The sequence below is a fragment of the Cetorhinus maximus genome, chromosome 6 (assembly GCF_964194155.1).
Source record: "Cetorhinus maximus chromosome 6, sCetMax3.hap1.1, whole genome shotgun sequence".
NCBI classification, from domain to species: domain Eukaryota; kingdom Metazoa; phylum Chordata; class Chondrichthyes; order Lamniformes; family Cetorhinidae; genus Cetorhinus; species Cetorhinus maximus.
The window spans coordinates 73,413,250-73,432,496 of NC_135884.1; the positions used below are offsets into that span (position 1 = coordinate 73,413,250).

The 19,247-nt window shown below is 45.1% G+C and overlaps 1 protein-coding gene across 1 annotated transcript in view; it reads left to right on the forward strand.

Moving 5' to 3' along the window:
* Positions 1–18,984, forward strand: part of abhd14b (abhydrolase domain containing 14B) — a 35,484-nt gene extending 16,500 nt beyond the window's left edge. The window contains exons 3-5 of the mRNA XM_078543852.1: positions 2,855–3,096; positions 13,954–15,873; positions 16,997–18,984. Coding sequence (XP_078399978.1) covers positions 2,855–3,096; positions 13,954–14,136 — 425 coding nt within the window. The 3' untranslated portion in view covers positions 14,137–15,873; positions 16,997–18,984. The remainder of the gene's footprint in view (positions 1–2,854; positions 3,097–13,953; positions 15,874–16,996) is intronic.
* The last annotated feature ends 263 nt before the right edge of the window (positions 18,985–19,247 follow it).

The window sequence follows — 19,247 nt, forward strand, 5'->3', positions numbered from 1 at the left end:
GTAACTAAAGCTAGTATTGGTCCTCTAGTCTGGGGAATTGATAATGGAAAACAAAGAAATAGCAGAGGCGTTGAACAGGCATTTTGTGCCTGTCTTCATTGTAGAAGACTTAGAAAACTTCCTAAAGATACTTGAAAATCAAGAGCTGAATGGGAGGGAGGAACTTAAAGCAATCACCATCACTAGAGAAAAGGTGCTGGGAAAACTATTAGACCTAAAAGCTGACAAGTCCCCAGGACCAGATGGCCTGCATCCTAGGGTCTGTAAAGAAGTGGCTGCAGAGATAGTAGTTGCATTGGTTACAATCTTCCAAAATTCCTTAGATTCTGGAAGGGTCCCAGTGGATTGGAAAATAGCTAATGTAACGCCTTTATTCAATAAAGGAGGGAGTCAGAAAGCAGGAAACTACAGGCCAGTTAGCCCAACATCTGTCATTGGGAAATTGCTAGAATCCATTATTAAGGTTATAGCAGGATACTTAGAAAATCATAATGTGATCAGACAGAATCAACATGGGTTTGTGAAAGGGAAATCGCGTTTAACTTATTTATTAGAGTTTTTTGAGAAAGTAGCAATCAAGGAGGATAAAGGGGAACCTGTAGATGTGGCGCATCAAAGGTTACTACACAAAATAAAAGCATATGGTGTAGGGGGTAACATATGAGCGTGGATGGAGGATTGGTTAGCTAACAGGAAATAGAGAGTAGGGATAAATGGGTCATTCTCAGGTTGGCAAGCTGTAACTAGTGGAGTGCCACAGGGATCAGTGCTTGGACCTCAACTATTTACAATCTGTATCAATGACTTAGATGAGGGGACTGAATTGTTTGGTAGCTAAATTTGCCAGTGACACCAAGATAGGTAGAAAATAAGTTGTCAAGAGGAGGTAAAGAGTGTACAAAGGGATACAGACAAGATAAGTAAGTGGGCAAAAATTTGGCAGATGGAGTATAACATGGGTAAATGTGAACTTGTCCATTTTTGCAGTAGACTATTTAAATGGCGAGAGATTGCAGAACAGAGGGACCTGGGTGTCCTGGTACATGAATCACAAGGAGTGAGTATGCAGGTACAGCAAGTGATTAGGAAGGCGAATAGAATGTTGTCATTTATTGCAAGAGGAATGGAGTAAAAAAATAAGGAGTTTTACTGCAGCTGCACAGGGCCTTGAGGCCACATCTGGAGTACTGTGTACAGTTTAGGTCTCCTTATTTGAGAAAAGATATAATTACATTAGATGTAATTCAGAGAAGGTTCACTTGACTCAATCCTGGGATGAAGGGCTTATCTTATGAAAAAAGGTTGAACAGGTTGGGCCTATACCCAATGGAGTTTAGAAGAATGAGAGATGATCTTATTGAAACGTATAAGATCCTGAGGGGACTTGATAGGGGAGATACCAGGAGGATATTTTCTCTCGTGGGGGAAACTAGAACTCAGGGAGATAGTTTAAGAATATCTACTCCCTACTGTTTAGGGAGATGAGGAGAAATGTTTTCTCTCAGAAGGTCATCAGAGTGTGGAATTGTCTTCCCCAGAAAGCAGTGGAGGCTGGGTCATTGAATTTATTCAAGGCTGAGTTAGATAGATTTTTGATAGACAAGGGAGTCAAGGGTTACTGGGGTCAGATGGCAAAGTGGAATTGAGATGCAGCCATGATCTTATTGAATGGTTCGAAGGGCCGATTGGCCTACTCCTGCTCCTAATTCCTGAGTTCCTAGAATACTGGAATCAGTTCATGGGATGTGGCAAGACTGCCATTTACTGCCCATCCCCAGTTGCCCTGTATAACTGAGTGGTTTGCCAAACCACCTCCTAGGGCAGCTGAGCATCTACCAAGTCAGAGTCATTTATAAGGCCCAACCCGCGTCTGGACTGCAGGTTTCGCTCAGCAAAGGGCATGGTGAACTGGCTGGGTTTTTACCACAGTCTGACAGCTTTGTGGTCACTTTAGTGATACCAAATTTTTATCTCCAGATTTTTAAGCTGAATTCAAATTCTGAAACTGCCCCAGCGACATGTGAAGCTGGGTGCTGTGGATGATTAGTCCATTAACATGAGCACTACACCACCATACCTGTAAGTTAATGGGCAGGGTTAGAAGCAGCCTGTATTTTCTCTTGTTTTTTCAGTTGTGTTCTGCATTCAGCCTCTCTCGCTGACAGAGAGCAGTGTCATTGTGAAAAGCCCAATATTCAATGCCCATGTTGTGACATCAACAACTGGGACAATAGTAGGGCTGGTTTGCTTGATGAAAATACTTTAACCCCTTGTCCACACTCTCAATCTGAGATGCTGTTCACACACAGCACAAGGAAATACAACTGCACCCATCAGGGCAAGTGCCTTGGGCCTTGGATGCATGAAGAGGCTTTAGAGAGTCAGGGGGTGAACCATTTGCTGCAGGATACGCAGTCTCTAACCTGCTCCAGTAACTTAGTGACACATTGCTTTCAATTTTTTCTTGTTCTGCCAGTTTTCTCCACTCTTTAGCTGAGGTGTTGTTCCCCCAGTGATGGATGGCCCTTCAGTACCTCAGTACTGTGGCCATTCCTCATGTGTGCATCTGTTGAGTTTTGATAAGCTATTCACCAGCAAGGAGCATCACAGTTACTCCTGACCTATTCTCAACCAACACCCACGTGGATATGAGCAGGACTATCCCCTCCCTAGCCCAGGAGCAACTTGGCCAAGATCAATTTGCTCAGCACAGCTTGATGAGACCTCCCTCTGTGTGACTGGGCTGATGGATTCTGTTACTGGTGGAGTCACTCCTCTTGTTCGGAGGCTGCGTGTTGTACATTAAAGGCTCTCTGGCCCACTTTCCTTCTGTTTTTTTTTTCTCTTCTCCCAGGCCTGGGTAACTCCAAAGAAGCCACTGCTCCAGCCAGTGTGGGGGATCTCGCTCCTGACAGTTTCCTCCTTGGCGTATTGAAGGGTTTGGAGCTGGGTCCGGTTGTGATAATCAGCCCGTCACTGAGTGGAATGTATTCACTGCCGTTCCTGTTTGGACACAATGACATGGTGAAGGGATTCATCCCTGTTGCCCCGATCTGTACTGAGAAATTCTCTGCTGAGCAGTACACCAGTGTGCAGGTAAGCTGACAGAAAGAACTTGCATTTATATAGCGCCTTTCATGTCCTCAGCATGTCCCAAAACACTTCACAACCAATTGAAGCAGGGGCACTGTTGTGAGAAATGCGGCAGCCAATTTGTGCACAGCAAGCTCCCACAATGAGATACCGAACCAAACAATGGCCGGGATTTTCCAGCCCCACCGTGGCTGGAAGAAATAGACATTTCTCTTGACTCCTGGCAGGACTGGGAAATCCCGGTGGCAGGAAGGCCGGAAAATCCCAGCCAGTCACTTTCAGTGTTATTTGTGAAGGGATAAATATTGGCCAGGGCACTGGGGAGAACTCTTGTCACTTTTCTTCAACATATTGCCATGGGAACCTGAGAGGGCCTGCAAGACTTTGGTTTCATGCAAAACAGCAACTCTGACAGTGCAGCACTCTTACACTGGAGGGCCAGTCCGCATCATGTACTCAAGTGATTGGAATGGAACTGACTCGGAAAAACAAATGCTCCTATTGGCTAGTGTTTCTTATGCTGAATTTCAGCCTCACAGAATAACTGTATTAGAACAAAGATTGATTTTTCCAGACTTCAATGTCAGCTCTGAACAAGTGGGCCGTAAACACGGCAGATTTCCTTCCCTAAAGGACATTAATGAGTCAGTTGGGTTTGGAGGGCAATCATTGATACTTTCATGGTTACCATTACTAACACTTCAATTCCAGATTTTAAAAAAATTAAGTTGTTGAATTTATTAATTAATTGAATTTGAATTCCACCTGCTGCTGTGGTGGGATTTGAACCCATGTGCCCAGGGCTGGGCCTCTGGATTACTAGTTCAGTGTCATTACCACTATCCAGGTTGTTATTTTGCTTCTGTTGGGTCATTGCTTAGCGAACACAGTTGTACACCTATTTACTGGTGAGTGAGTTGGTAAACAAGATACTGCAGACGCAGAGACCAATGTAAGATGAAGCACTTGCTGTTTATTAACACAAGTATCAGAGCACCAACACGTGTGCTTCTCCAACCAGACCCTATTGTAAACTACTGATTAACATTGTAGCCCACGCTACACAGCAATTGGGTCATACAGTCATGTGGTCAATCTGCTCACATTCTCTTAAATTACCTCAGATTACCACATCCCTCCCCTTTACTCGAAAGTACAACTTACAATCTTTACAATATATCAACTATTTACATAAATAAACTATTTACAAATTCAGTCTCTCTGGCGGCTTCTTTAAACGTGCCGAATGTCGTAGTTCTATGACTTCGGATGGTTTATGCAGGGTCTCTCTCTCATAGAAACATAGAAACTAGGAGCAGGAGTAGGCCATTCAGCCCCTCGAGCCTGCTCCACCATTCATTATGATCATGGCTGATCATCCAACTCAATAGCCTACTCCCACTTTCTCCCCATATCCTTTGATCCCTTTCGCCCCAAGAGCTATATCTAACTCCTTCTTGAAAACATACAATGTTTTGGCCTCAACTACTTTCTGTGGTAAAGAATTCCACAGGCTCTCCATTCTCTGGGTGAAGAAATTTCTCCTCATCTCAGTCCTAAATGGTCTACCCCGTCTCCTCAGACTGTGACCCCTGGTTCTGGACTCCCCCACCATTGGGAACATCCTTCCTGAATCTACCCTGTCTAGCCCTGTTAGAATTTTATAGGTTTCTATGAGATCCCCCCTCATTCTTCTGAGCTCCAGTGAATGTAACCCTAACCGACTCAATCTCTCCTCATATGTCAGTCCCACCATCCCAGGAATCAGTCGGGTAAACCTTCGCTGCACTCCCTCTATAGCAAGAATATCTTTCCTCAGATAAGACCAAAACTGCACACAATATTCCAGGTGTGGTCTCACCAAGGCCCTGTACAATTGCAGCAAGGCATCCCTGCTCTTGTACTCGAATCCTCTCGCTATGAAGGCCAACATACCATTTACCTTCTTTACCGCCTGCTGCACCTGCATGCTTACCTTCAGCAACTGGTATATGAGGACACCCAGGTCTCGTTATACATTCCCCTCTCTCAATTTATAGCCATTCAGACAATAATCTGCAATCCTGTTTTTGCTACCAAAGTGGATAACCTCACATTTATCCACATTATACTGCATCTGCCATGCATTTGCCCACTCACTCAGCTTGTCCAAATCACACTGAAGCATCTCTGCATCCTCCTCACAGCTCACCCTCCCACCCAGCTTTGTGTCATCTGCAAATTTGGTGATATTACATTTAGTTCCCTCGTCTAAATCATTAATATATATTGTGAATAACTGGGGTTCCAGCACCGATCCCTGCGGTACCCCACTAGTCACTGCCTGCCATTTGGAAAAAGACCCGTTTATTCCTACTCTTTGTTTCCTGTCTGCCAACCAGTTTTCTATCCATCTCAATACACTACCCCCAATCCCATGCATTTTAATTTTACACGCTAATCTCTTATGTGGGACTTTGTCGAAAGCCTTCTGAAAGTCCAAATAAACCATAACCACTGGCTCCCCCTCACCAACTCTACTAGTTACATTCTTGAAAAATTCCAGTAGATTTGTCAAGCATGATTTCCCTTTCGTAAATCCATGCTGACTCTGTCCGGTTCTGCCATTGTTTTCTAAGTGCTCAGCTATTAAATCTTTTATAATGGACTCTAGAATTTTCCCCACTAACGACGTCAGGCTGACTGGTCTATAATTCCCTGTTTTCTCTCTCCCTCCCTTTTTAAATAGTGGGGTTACATTAGCTACTCTCCACTCCTCTCAGGAGTTATCTGTCCTCTAGGCTCTCCAGTAGGAACCTGTAAGTTTGTTTCTTTGACTCCCTCAGGCTCAGCAGATCCTACAGGTATTTCCAAACCAAAGGGAGTTCCTTCCACATGTGGTGTAGACTCCAATGGGAATGCTTGTTGCATCCTTTCTTGTAGACCTGTGTCCCTTTTCCTGAGGTGATCAACATGTCTCCTAATTACCTGACCTTTGACCGATATGTGATAGGACAGGGATCCTGTCACTGCACTAACTTCACCTGATAGCCATTTGGGTTCACCTCCAAAGTTCTTTGCAAAAACTGTGTCTTCAACAGTGAAGTTTCTTTCACGACTGTGGTAATCGTGTCCATTTTTCTGGGCCTCCTGACTTCTCTCTACCCTCCCCCCTAAATTCGGCCTCATGGGACTCAAACGTGTCCTGAGACGTCTCCTCATTAATAACTCTGCGGGGGCAATACCGGTGGTCGTGTGTGGGGCATAGTCCTATAGCTGAGTAGGAAATGTGATTATCTAGTTTCAATTGAGTCTCCATCCAGTTTTTTCATTCCAGACTTGAAGGTCAGAGGCTGCCTTCTCGACTATACCATTGGATGCTGGATGGTATGGCGAGGTCTTAACATGTGTTATGCCTTTGAGACTTGTGACTCTTTGGAATTCCAAGCTGGTGAATGCTGTTCCATTATCAGACACTATTATCTCTGGTAAACCATGTATTGCAAAACTCTGACACAATCTGTCTATGGTGGCGGCAGATGCGGGTGATCTCACCTCGTATACATCCATCCACTTCGAATGAACGTCTATAATCAAGAGGAACATTGTGCCCAAAAAAGGTCCCATGTAGTCAATGTGAAGGTGGACCCATGGCCTTCCTGGCCATTCCCAGGGATGCAATGGAGCAGAAGGGAGCAATTTCTATACCTGTTGGCACTGTATGCAGCTCTTGACTAAGTTTTCGATTTCTGTATCCATCCCTGGCCACCATCAGTAGCAGTATGCCAATATTTTCATTCTAAAGATACCGGGGTGAGCACTATGTAATTCAGTCAATAATGGCTTTCTTCCTCTGGGAGGCACAATGATTCTCGCTCCCCACAGCAAGATGCCATCTCTACACCTTGAATTGCTACCTCTACCCAAACTTGATCCCTTACCCCTTTTGTTCAGTTTAAAGCCCTCTCTACTTCCCTAGTTATACAGTTCGCGAGGACACTCGTCCCAGCAGTTAGAGAGAGAGAGGGGAAATCAGCCAGGGTTCCTGTTCCTGATCACTGTCCAATGTTCCCTGGATTAGAGAGAGGTGATTTTAATCTACACATAAACTGGAAAAATCCGATTGGCAGTAGTAACCTGGATGAGGAGTTCTTAGAATGCTTTCGAGATAGTTTCTTAAAGCAGCACATTCTGCAACGAATTAGAGAGCAGGTTATATTAGACTTGGTATTATGTAACGTGACAGGATTAACTAATGACCTCAGAGTAAAGGCACCGCTAGGTAGCAGTGACCACAATATGATTGAATTTTACATCCAGTTTGAAAGGGAGAAAGAAGACTGGGTCTAAACTTAAACTTAAATAAGGGCAACTATGTGGGGATGAAAGCTGAGCTAGCTGAAGTGAACTGGGAAACTAGGCTAGGGGATAGATCAATAAAGAAGCAGTGGCTGACATTTAAGGGGATATTTCAGAGTATTCAGAATAACTACATTCCTACTATAAAGAAAAATTCTTAGGGGAGAACCCACCATCCGTGGCTTACTAGAGATGTTAAGGAAAGCTTCAAACTTAAGGAAAAAACATTCAACTCTGCAAAGATGAGTAGCAGGACAAATGATTAGACAGAATATAAAGAACGGCAGAGAATGGCTAAAAGGTTAATGAGGAGAAAGAAATTAGAGTATGAGAGGAAGCTAGCTAGAAATGTAAAAATGGATAGCAAGAGTTTCTACAGGTACTTAAAAAGGAAAAGAGTAAGTAAAGTGAGTGTTGGTCCTCTAGAGAGTGACAGTGAGGAGTTAATATTAGATAATAAGGAAATAGCAGAAGAAATGAACAAATATTTGGCTTCTGTATTCACGAAAGAGGATATAAAAAACATTCCAGTAAAAGCTGCAAATCAGGAGGTGAACAGGAGGGAGGAACTTGGTGAAACTGAAATCACTAGGGAAATGGTCCTGAGCAAATTGTTGGAGCTGTAGACTGGCAAGTCTCCAGGTCCCGATGGACTACATCCCAGGATCTTAAAAGGGGTGGCTAATGAGGTAGTGGATGCGCTGGTGTTAATTTTCCAAAATTCACTTGATTCTGGAAAGGTTCCATCAGATTGGAAAATAACAAACATAACCCCTATATTCAAGACGGGAGGGAGGGAGGCAGAAAACAGGAAACTATAGGCCAGTTAGCTTGACGTCTGTCGCGGGGAAGTTATTAGAATCGATAATTAAGGAGGTTATAGCTGGGCACTTAGAAGAGCTCAAGGCAATCGGGAAGAATCAGCATAGTTTTGTGAAAGGAAAATCATGTTTAACCAATTTATTGGAGTTTTTTGAAGGAGTAATGTGCTGTGGATAAAGGGGAGCCTGTAGATGTACTGTACTTGGATTTCCAGAAAGCATTTGATAAGGTGCCACATCAAAGATTATTACGGAAAATAAAAGTGCATGGTGTAGGGAGTAACATATTAGCATGGATAGAAGATTGGCTGGCTGGCAGAAAGCAGAGAGTTTGCATAAATGAGTCTTTTTCTGATTGGCAGGATGTGACAAGTGGAATCCCATAGGGGTCTGTACTGGAGCCTCAACTTTTTACGATTTACATCAATGATTTAGATGAGGGGAGTGAAGACATGGTAGCTAAATTTGCAGATGACACAAAGATAGGTAGGAAAGTATGTTGTGAAGAGGACATGAGGAGATTGCAGATGGATATAGATAGGTTGAGTGAGTGGGCAAAGATCTGGCAAATGGAGTTTAATGCGGGAAAATGAGATGTTGTTCACTTTGGCAGGATGAACAAAAAAGCAGAGTATTACTTAAATGGAGAACGGCTGTATAATTCTGAGGTGCAGAGGGATCTAGGTGTTCTAGTATATGAGTCACAAATAGTACGCAGGTACAGCAAATAATTAAGACTAATGGAATGGTACCCTTTATTAAGAGAGGGATTGAACATAAAAGTAAGGATGTTATGCTTCAGTTATACAGGGTATTGGTGAGACTGCATCTCGAATACTGTGAGCAGTTTTGGTCTCCTTATTTAAAGAAGGATGTAAATGCATTGGAGGCAGTTCAAAGGAGGTTTACTAGATTGATACCTGGAATGAGTGGGTTGTCTTATGAGGAAAGGTTGGACAGGCTGGGCTTGTTTCCACTGGAGTTTAGAAGAGTGAGGAGTGATTTGATTGAAGTATACAAGATCCTGAACGGCCTTGACAAGGTGGACGTCAAAAGGATGTTTCCTCTTGAGGGTGAGTCCAGAACTAGGTGTCGCTGTTTTTAAATTAGGGGTCGCCCTTTTAGGACAGAGATGAGGAGAATTTTTTCTCTGAGGGTTGTGCGATTTTAGAACTCGCTGCCTCAGAAGGTGGTAGAGGCGGGGTCATTGGATATTTTTAAGGCAGAAGTGGATTCTTGCAGATAAAAGCAAAATACTGCAGATGCTGGAAATCTGAAACAAAAACAGAAAATGCTGGAAAAACTCAGCAGGCCTATCAGCATCTGTGGAGAGGAAAAAAACCCAGAGTTAACGTTTCGAGCCCATATGACTCTTCTTCAGAGCTAAAGAGAAGTAAAAATGTAATGAAATTTATACTGTTTAAGGGAGGTGGAGCAGGTGAAGCTGGATAGAAGGCCAGTGATAGGTGGAGGCAAAGGAGGGATTGACAAAGATGTCATAAACATAAGGACAAAGGGGTGTTAATGGTAGTGGTACTAGCTAAAGGAGGTGCTGATGGTGGCATTAAGGTAAGAAAGCAGAATGTGATAATAGCAGGACAAGGGTAAGCACTCTGGAAAGAACAACATGAACAAGTGACAGATGGCCCTTGTGGGGTGGGGTGGGGGGAGGGGATGATGGTGGGCCTCTGGCCTGTTACCTGCTCTTGATCTTTTCATTGAGAACTGTCGGCGTGACATCAGCCATCACAATTTCTCTGCTCCTCTCACCCACTCTAACCTGTCTCCTTCTGAACTTGCCGCACTCCATTCCCTCAGGTCCAACCCTGACTTTGTCATCAAACCTGCTGACAAGGGTGGTGCTGTTGTTGTCTGGCGTACTGACCTCTACCTCACAGAGGCTGAGCACCAACTCGCAGACACCTCCTCCTACCTCCCCCCGGACCATGAACCCACCACCAAACATCAAGCCATTGTTTCCAGAACTGTCCCTGACCTCATCTCCTCTGGAGATCTTCCATCCACAGCTTCCAACCTCATAGTCTCCCAACCTCGGATGGCCCGCTTCTACCTCCTCCCCAAAATCCACAAACAGTGCTGTCCCGGTAGATCGATCATGTCAGCCTGTTCCTGCCCCATGGAACTAATTTCTTCCTATCTTGACTCCATTCTCTGTCCCCTTGTCCAATCTCTTCCCACCTACGTCCGCGATTCCTCTGATGCCCTACGTCATAACAATTTCCAGTTCCCTGGCCCCAACTGCCTCCTCTTCACCATGGACATTCAATCCCTCTACACCTCCATCCCCCACCGGGATGGTCTGAGGGCTCTCCACTTCTTCCTTGAACGGAGGCTTGAACAATCCCCATTAACCACCACTCTCCTCCATTTGGCTGAACTTGTTCTCTCACTGAACAATTTCTCCTTTAACTTGTCTCATTTCCTCCAAATAAAAGGTGTGGCTATGGGTACCCGCATGGGCCCCAGTTATGCCCGTCTCTTTATTGGGTATATGGAACATTCCTTGTTCCAGTCCTACTCAGGCCCCCTCCCACAACTCTTTCTCCGGTACTTCGATGACTGCTTCGGTGCTGCTTCATGCTCTCGTCTGGACCTGGAAAATTTTATCAATTTTGCTTCCAATTTCCACCTCTCCATCACCTTCACATGGTCCATCACTGACACTTCCCTTCCCTTCCTTGACCTCTCTGTCTCAATTTCTGGTGATAGACTGTCCACCAATATCCATTACAAGCCCACTGACTCCCACAGCTACCACCACTACCGCTCCTCACACACCGCTTCCTGTAAGGACTCCATCCCATTCTCTCAGTTCCTTCGCCTCCATCACATCTGTTCCGGTGATGCCACTTTCCAAAATGACGCTTCTGACATGTCTTCCTTCTTCCTTAACCAAGGTTTCCCACCCACGGTGGTTGACAAGGCCCTCAACCGTGTCTGACCCATCTCCCGTGCCTCTGCCCTCACACCTTCCCCTCCCTCCCAGAACCATGATAGGGTCCCCCTTGTCCTCACTTATCACCCCACCAGCCTCCGCATTCACAGGATCAACCTCCGCCATTTCCGCCTACTCCAGCATGATGCCACCACCAAACACATCTTCCCCAGCATTCCGTAGGGACCATTCCCTCCGGGACACCCTAGTGCACTCCTCCAACACCCCCAATTCCTCATCTTCCGACTGGGCACTTTACATCCTTCCAGACTTAACATTGAGTTCAACAACTTCAGATCATGAACTCTCTCCTCCGTCTTTACCCCTTTTTTCAATATTCATTTTAATTTTTTTATTATATAATTTTTTTTTAAATTTTTTAATTTTTATTTTTTATCCACATTTTTATTTTTTTTTCACTTTTATTCATTGTTTTATCCCCACCTTTTATCCTATTTTCAATCTTTTTTTCCCACCACCATCCCCTCCCCCCACCCCACCCCACAAGGGCTATCTGTCACTTGCTCATGTTGTTCTTTCCAGAGTGCTTACCCTTGTCTTGCTATTATCACATTCTGCTTTCTTACCTTAATACCACCATCAGCACCTCCTTTAGCCAGTACCACTAACATTAACACCCCTTTGTCCTTTTGTTTATGACATCTTTCACAATCTCTCCTTTGCCTCCATCTATCACTGGCCTTCTATCCAGCTTCACCTGTCCCACCCCCCTTAAACAGTATAAATTTCACTATATTTTTACTTCTCTTTAGCTCTGAAGAAGAGTCATACGGACTCGAAACGTTAACTCTGTTTTATTTTCTCTCCACAGATGCTATCAGACCTGCTGGGTTTTTCCAGCATTTTCTGTTTTTGTTGTAATTAGGTTCTTGTTAAGCAAGGGAATCAAAGGTTATCGGGGGTAGATGGGAATGTGGAAATTGAAATACAAGAAGATCAGCCATGATCTTATTGAAAGGTGAAGTAGGCTTGAGGGGCCGAATGGTCTACTCCTGCTCCTATTTCTTTTGTTCTTATGTTCTAACTCAGCAGTCAATGGACAGTGATCAGGAGCCGGAATCCTGGTTGATTTCCCCTTTCTCTAACCCAGGGGTCACTGGACAGTGATCAGGAACATTGGCTGGTCTCCTGTCTCTCTAACCCTGTGGTCACTAGACAGTGATCGGGAGCAGGAACTCCAGCTGATTTCCCCTCTTTCTCTAACCCATGTGTCACTGGACAGTGATCGGAAGCGGGAACACTGGCTGAATTCCCCTCTGTCTAACCCAGAGGTCATTGGACAGTGATCAGGAGCAGGAACCCTGGCTGATTTCCCTCCTCTCTCTAACCCAGATGTCACTGGTCAGAGTTTGGGAGCAGGAACCCTGGCTGATTTCCCCTCTCTCTAACCCAGGCATCACTGAACAGAGATTGGGAGCAGGAACACTGGCTGAATTCCCCTCTGTCTAACCCAGGGGTCACTGGACAATGATCAGGAGCAGGAACCCTGGCTGATTTCCCCTCTGTCTAACCCAGGGTTCACTGTACAGTGATTAGGAGCAGGAACCCTGGCTGATTTCTCCTCTCTCTAACCCAAGCATCACTGAACAGTAATCAGGAGCAGGCAGTCTGGCTGATTTCCCCTCTGTCTAACCCAGGGTTCACTGGACAAAGATCAGGAGCAGGAACCCTGGCTGATTTCCCCTCTCTCTCTAATCCAGAGGTCACTGGACAGAGATCAGCAGCAGGAACCTTGGCTGATTTCTCCTCCTTCTAATTCAGGGGTCATTGGACAGTGATCAGGAGCAGGAACCCTAGCTGATTTCCCCTCTATCTAACCCAGGAATCACTGTGCAGTGATCAGGAGCAGGAACCCTGGCTGATTTCCCCTCTCTCTAACCCAGGGGTCACTGGACAGTGATCAGGAGCAGGCACTCTGGCTGATTTCCCCTCTCTCTCTAATGCAGGGGTCACTGGACGGTGATCAGGACCAAGCACTCTGGCTGATTTCCCCTCTCCCCAGCTCCCTCCAAACTCAGGGATGCTGAGATCAGTTGCAGTTCCCAATGAGTTAGCACTGAGTAAGGACTGAACCTGGGATGCTTGTGGTCCTTCATTCGTTGTGGTACTCTTACAGTCACTGATCTGCCCAATCATCGCCTCACCCTTCGCCATTGACCCCCCTCCCATCTTCACTCCCTCAAATCCCAATAGTGTTCCTCCCCTATCTCTGTAACATGCTCCAGCTCCAACATTTATATCAGAAACTCTCTCCTTCTTCCCCTTTCCCTTTGTCCGACCGCTGGCAGCTCTACCTTCAAGTGCTGAGCTCCTAAGTTATGGTAAACTCTCCATAAACCTCTCCCTCCTCCTTCAAGATCTTCCTTATAACCTACCTCTTTGACCAAGCATTTGGTCACCCCTCCTTATGTCTCCCTTATTCACTCAGTGTCCAATACTTTGATTCCATCCTGTGAGGGGCTTGGGATGTTTTTCTGCCTTGAAGACACTCTCTAAATGCAGACTGTTGTTGTTAGTCAGTATGGCTGTGTACAAGAGTGGCCTTTATTGGTAAAACACTGGGGAGCTTTGTAAGATCTAGCAACTCTTAAAGTAACTCCGAGCATTACTATGATTTAGCGTGTTGGAAAATGTGGTTTCACGAGGCTCCACTGCACACTGCGACTGATCAGCTAACTGCACTGAGAGGCCCAGTTACTGATTCTTGCTTTATGTTTGTGACAGACCCCAACATTGATTGTCTACGGTGCAGAGGACAAGCCGATGGGTGAGGCGTCATTCAACAACCTGAAAAACCTGGCCAACCACAAGGTGCACATAATGAAGGGGGCCCAGCATGCCTGTTACCTCAATAACCCTGAGGAGTGGCATTGCACAGTCCTGGAGTTCCTGCACAATCTGTCCTGAATCCTCTCAGACACACACACACACACACACACACACACACACAGCAGCAAAATAATTACCAGTTAGCAATTCGATTAGTCAGCTATATCACTTATTAATTTACCAATCAGAAACAACCTTGTTTAGTGTCTGCTACCTTTCCTCCAATGGCATTGCTGATTTTATTAACGTTTCTTTCGGACATCTTGATGCTGATTCGCTAGTATTCCTTGCCTCACCGACCAATCAACCTATCCCCCACATATACAAGACTTCAGACTCAAAATGGCTCAGGACAGTGCACAGTAAGATCAGACTCCATTCACCTGCTCTAGTCATGTCATCCGAATTAACCAGTGAGTGAAAGGTTTGACCTGTTGAGTCCACTGTGTGTATAAGAAGGCCGGTTAAGCATTACACTGAAGGACTCTTGATGGGTACAAATTGTCCACTACAGGAATTGGCAGGTCTTTCATTTGAACAAAATGACACAAGTGATGGTTTGGAGGTAAAACCCGATTCTTTGGGCACTTTTACCTATTCCTCTTCTTTATGTGTGCGTGTCATGGATCATCTACAGACAAGAGTGGCAGATGGATGATGAGTTTTAGTGATGCTGCTCGACAACTGTCTGTTGCAAGGGACCCCAGTCACCTTCTCACATAAGAACATAAAAAGCAGGACTAGACCATATGGCCCAGTGAGCCTGCTCTGCCATTCAATATGATCATGGCTGAGCTTGGATTTCAACTCCACTTTCCTGCCCATTCCCCATATTCTTTGATTCCCTGAGAGGCCAAAAATCTGTCTATCCCGGCCTTAAATATATTCAATGATGGAGCATCCACAACCCTCTGGGGTAGAGAATTCCAAAGATTCACAACCCTCTGAGTGAAGAAATTTCTCCTCATCTCAGTCCTAAATGATCAGTCCCTTATCCTGACACTGCGCCCCCACGTTTTAGATTCCCCGACCAGTGAAAATAATTTCTCCGTGTTTACCCCATCAAGCCCCTTCAGAGTTTTATAGGTTTCAATGAGATCACCTCTCATTCTTCTAAACTCCAGAGAATATAGACCCAATTCACTGACCCTCTCACCTGAACACAACCCCTCATCCCAGGTACAATCTAGTGAATCTTTGCTGTACCACCTCCAGTGCAAGTAAATCCTTTCTTAAATATGGAGACCAGAATTGCGCAGAGTATTCCAGAAGTGATCTCACCAAAGTCCTGTACAGTTGTAGCGAGACTACTACTTCTCTCATGGTTTTCAGCGATCTTTGCCTTAGGAGTTGAATTCAACCAAGACACTGTGTGGGAGGTGTTGATAGCAGTAGCTGAGCATCATGGACGAAAGTGTTAATGTCTCTATGGCCTGTGTAATTGAGGTCACCACTCCAGATGTTACAGCTGCTGGCATTAGCTTGATCTCTGTCTACATGTGTTGAACCATACCATGTGACATAGGGAATAGTAAGGTATGAAACTGCTTCAAATTACTCCCAATGACCTCTAAAATCCTGAATGTGGAGCCTGGAGCTGCAGGACTCTGACCTCTAGCTGATTCACTGATGCCACAGCTCCCACTAGGCTGGAGGAGGGCACTTTGAAGTTAGACTCCCTGATGGAAGCTCCAAGCCCTTGTCAATCCTTCCCCCTGTTCTACTCCTTCCTTAGTCCCTCACTTGGTGCTGCCTCATCCACGTCAATAGTTACACTCCCTTGAGTATAGAAGATTAAGGGGTGATCCAATTGAGGTGCTAAAAGGATTAAAGGATTCAATAGATAGGGAGAAACTATTTCCTCTGGTCTAGAACAAGGGGGCATATCCTTCAAATTGGAGCTAGGCCATTCAGGAATGATGTCAGGAAGCACTTCTCCACGCACACACTAGTGGAAATCTGGAACTCTTTCCCTCAAAAAGCTGTTGAGACTCAGGGGTTGACTAAAAAGTTCAAAACTGAGTTTGATAGATCTTTGCTCAGACTTAATAAGGGATGTAGAACCAAGCCTGGTACAGAGAGTTATGGTACAGATCGCATTGAGTGGTGCAACAGGCTCGAGGATGTGAATGGTCCACTGCTGTTCCAATGGCCCTGAGTGCCCTACAATGTCTGAATCCTGGTGTTGGTATCAATGACGGATGCATTGTTGGCAAGTGGATGTTTTCTGCTTCACCCTGAGGCAGGCTTAGCTCTCCTCATCCATAACAAGAAGAGGGGAAACTGAATTTGCACGCAAGCATTCCTCAGGGTAGTGTCCTAGGCCCAACCATCTTTAGCTGCTTCATCAATGGCCTTCCTTCCATCATAATGTCAGAAGTGGGGATGCTCGCTGATGATTGTACAATGTTCAGCACCATTCATGACTCCTCAGGTACTGAAGCAGTCCATGTCCAAATGCAGCAAGACCTGGACAATATCCAGGCTTGGGCTGATAAGTGGCAAGTAGCATTCATGCCACACAAGTGTCAGGCAATGACAATCTCCTACAGGAGAGAATCCAACCATCGCCCCTTGACATTCAATGGCATTACCATCACTGAATCCCCCACTATCAATATCCTGGGGGGTTACCATTGACCAGAAACTGAACTGGACTAGCCATATAAATACTGTGGCTACAAGAGGAGGTCAGAGGCTGGGAATCCTGTGGCGAGTAACTCACCTCCTGACTCCCCAAAGCCTGATCACCATCTACAAGGCACAAGTCAAGAGTGTGATGGAATACTCTCTGATTGCCTGGATGAGTGCAGCTCCCACCACACTCAAGAAGCTTGACACCGTCCAGGACAAAGCAGCCCCCTTGATTGGCACAACATCCACAACCATTCACTCCCTCCAACACCGATGCACAGCAGCAGTGTGTACCATCTACAAGGTGCACTGCAGAAACTCACCAATGCTCCTTAGGCAGCACCTTCCAAACCCATGACTGCCACTATCTAGAAGGACAAGGGCAGCAGGTAGATGGGAACGTCACCACCTGGAAGTTCCCCTCCAAGTCACTCACCATCCTGACTTGAAAATATATCGCCGTTCCTTCACTGTCGCAGGGTCAAAATCCTGGAACTCCCTCTCTAACAGCGCTGTGGATGTACCTATACCACAGGGACTGCAGCGGTTCAAGAAGGCAGCCCACCACCACCTTCTCAAGGGCAATTAGGGATGGGCAATAAATGCTGGCCCAGCCAGCGACGCCCACATCCCATGAACGAATAAAAAAGTTTACCTCCTTTGTTTCGCTAGCAAATGCAGCATTGTGCAGTTGGCCACCAGCTGTACATGTAAAAGGATTAATACACATGTATCATAGCTCATGGGATTATCATTAGACATTCCAGAAACTACATCAGCCTCTTGAGATCCAGTGTCTCAGAGAGACTCATTCCCAATGGCCAAGTCTCAAAGCACATTTATTCTCTGCAGCAGAAACTGAGAAATAAAAAGAGCTATTTCAACTCATTGGCCACGTAAGGCTTTTCGTGGCAAGTTTGAAATGTGTGCTAAATTATTAGAACGTGTAGCCTGACAGAAGGCCATTTTGGTTATCCTGCCTGGGATGCTGCTAGCTCTATAACTTGGAATTAAAATTCAGCTCCTGGGCAGGCACAAAAAGGTTGGAGCAGATTTAAATAACCGTACCTGATTGAAATCAGCGGATAAAGTGAACATATGAACACAAAAAATAGTAGCAGGAGGAGACATCCAACTCATTGCACCATTCAATACCATCATGGCTGATCTTGGGCTTCAACTCCATTTTCCCGCCCACTCCCCATATCTAATTCCCTGAGAGACCAAAATTCCATCTATCCCAGCCTGAAACGTATTCAGCAATGGAACATCCACAACCATCTGGTGTAGAGAATTTCAAAGATTCACAACCCTCTGAGTGAAGCAATTTCTCCTCACCTCAGTCCTAAAGGATCAGTCCCTTATCCTGAGACTGTGCCCCTGTGTTTTAGATTCCCCGACCAGAGGAAACAATCTCAGTGTTTACCCTATCAAGCCCCTTCAGAATTCTATAGGTTTCAATGAGATTGCCTCTCATTCTTCTAAACTCCAGAGAATATAAGGCCCAATTTACTCAGCCTCTCATCATAGGACAACCCTCTTATCCCAGGGACTAATCTAGTGAACCTTCACTGTACTTCCTCCAATGCAAGTATATCCTTCTTTAAATATGGAGACCAAAACTGCACACAGTATTCCAGGTGCCGGCTCGCCAAAAGCCTGTACAATCCTGTACTGCATGGCCGGTCGATCCTCTGTTGCCCTTTTGTGACTCTGCTGAAGGTGAATTTCACTCCTAAACACCCAGCTGCACTTTTTAAAGCTTTGCTCTTAGGGTGTGGGCAGTATATTTGCAAAGTTACAATTATTGCTTGTCCCATCCCTTATTGGCTTGAGTTTTTTTTTAATAAATCCCAGCATGCTGGTACTTATTGCCTGTACTGTACAGTTAGAGTCACTGAGTGGGAATAGTAAGTGCCATTGCCTTGAAGGACATTTGTCAACAAGCTCAGATTTTTAATGGAATTCTTGTATCTGGTGCTAAAATCACAAATGACCTGCTTTGGAATTTAAAGTCATACCTAGTCACAGTGGGATTTAAGTAAAGTAATTTCTTCTCATCTCAGTCCTAAATGACTGGCCCCTTGTCCTGAGACTGATCAACCTCTAGATTGTCACTACACTAGAGCCCTTCTCACCAGTAATAATATTCAACATTGACATTGGGACAATAACATCGACCGCTGAAATGTGTGATTCAGAGCTAAGTAGTATCAGAGTGTGATCATTCTTCACGGAGAATTACAAACCTTGTATGTATTTCAATAAAGTCGGATTTTTATTCCCATAAAATTGCCATGGGCTTGGTTGATTTGACATGTTCTTCGCTGTAAACAAATTATGGAGCAGGAGCCAGGGCTGACAGCTCTCATCCTAAGCAGAGCAACACTTGGGAGTGGCCTTTCCTGTGGAAGACGGTGGGAAGAGCTGTTGGGAGGTTAGAAGATTGTGAAAGGGGCTTAAAAGTTTGGGAGCTGCTCACCTCTCTCCAGTGTTCAGAGAATGGCAGAAACTTGGAGATGATTCTCATCTTTAACACCCAGACATTAAACATG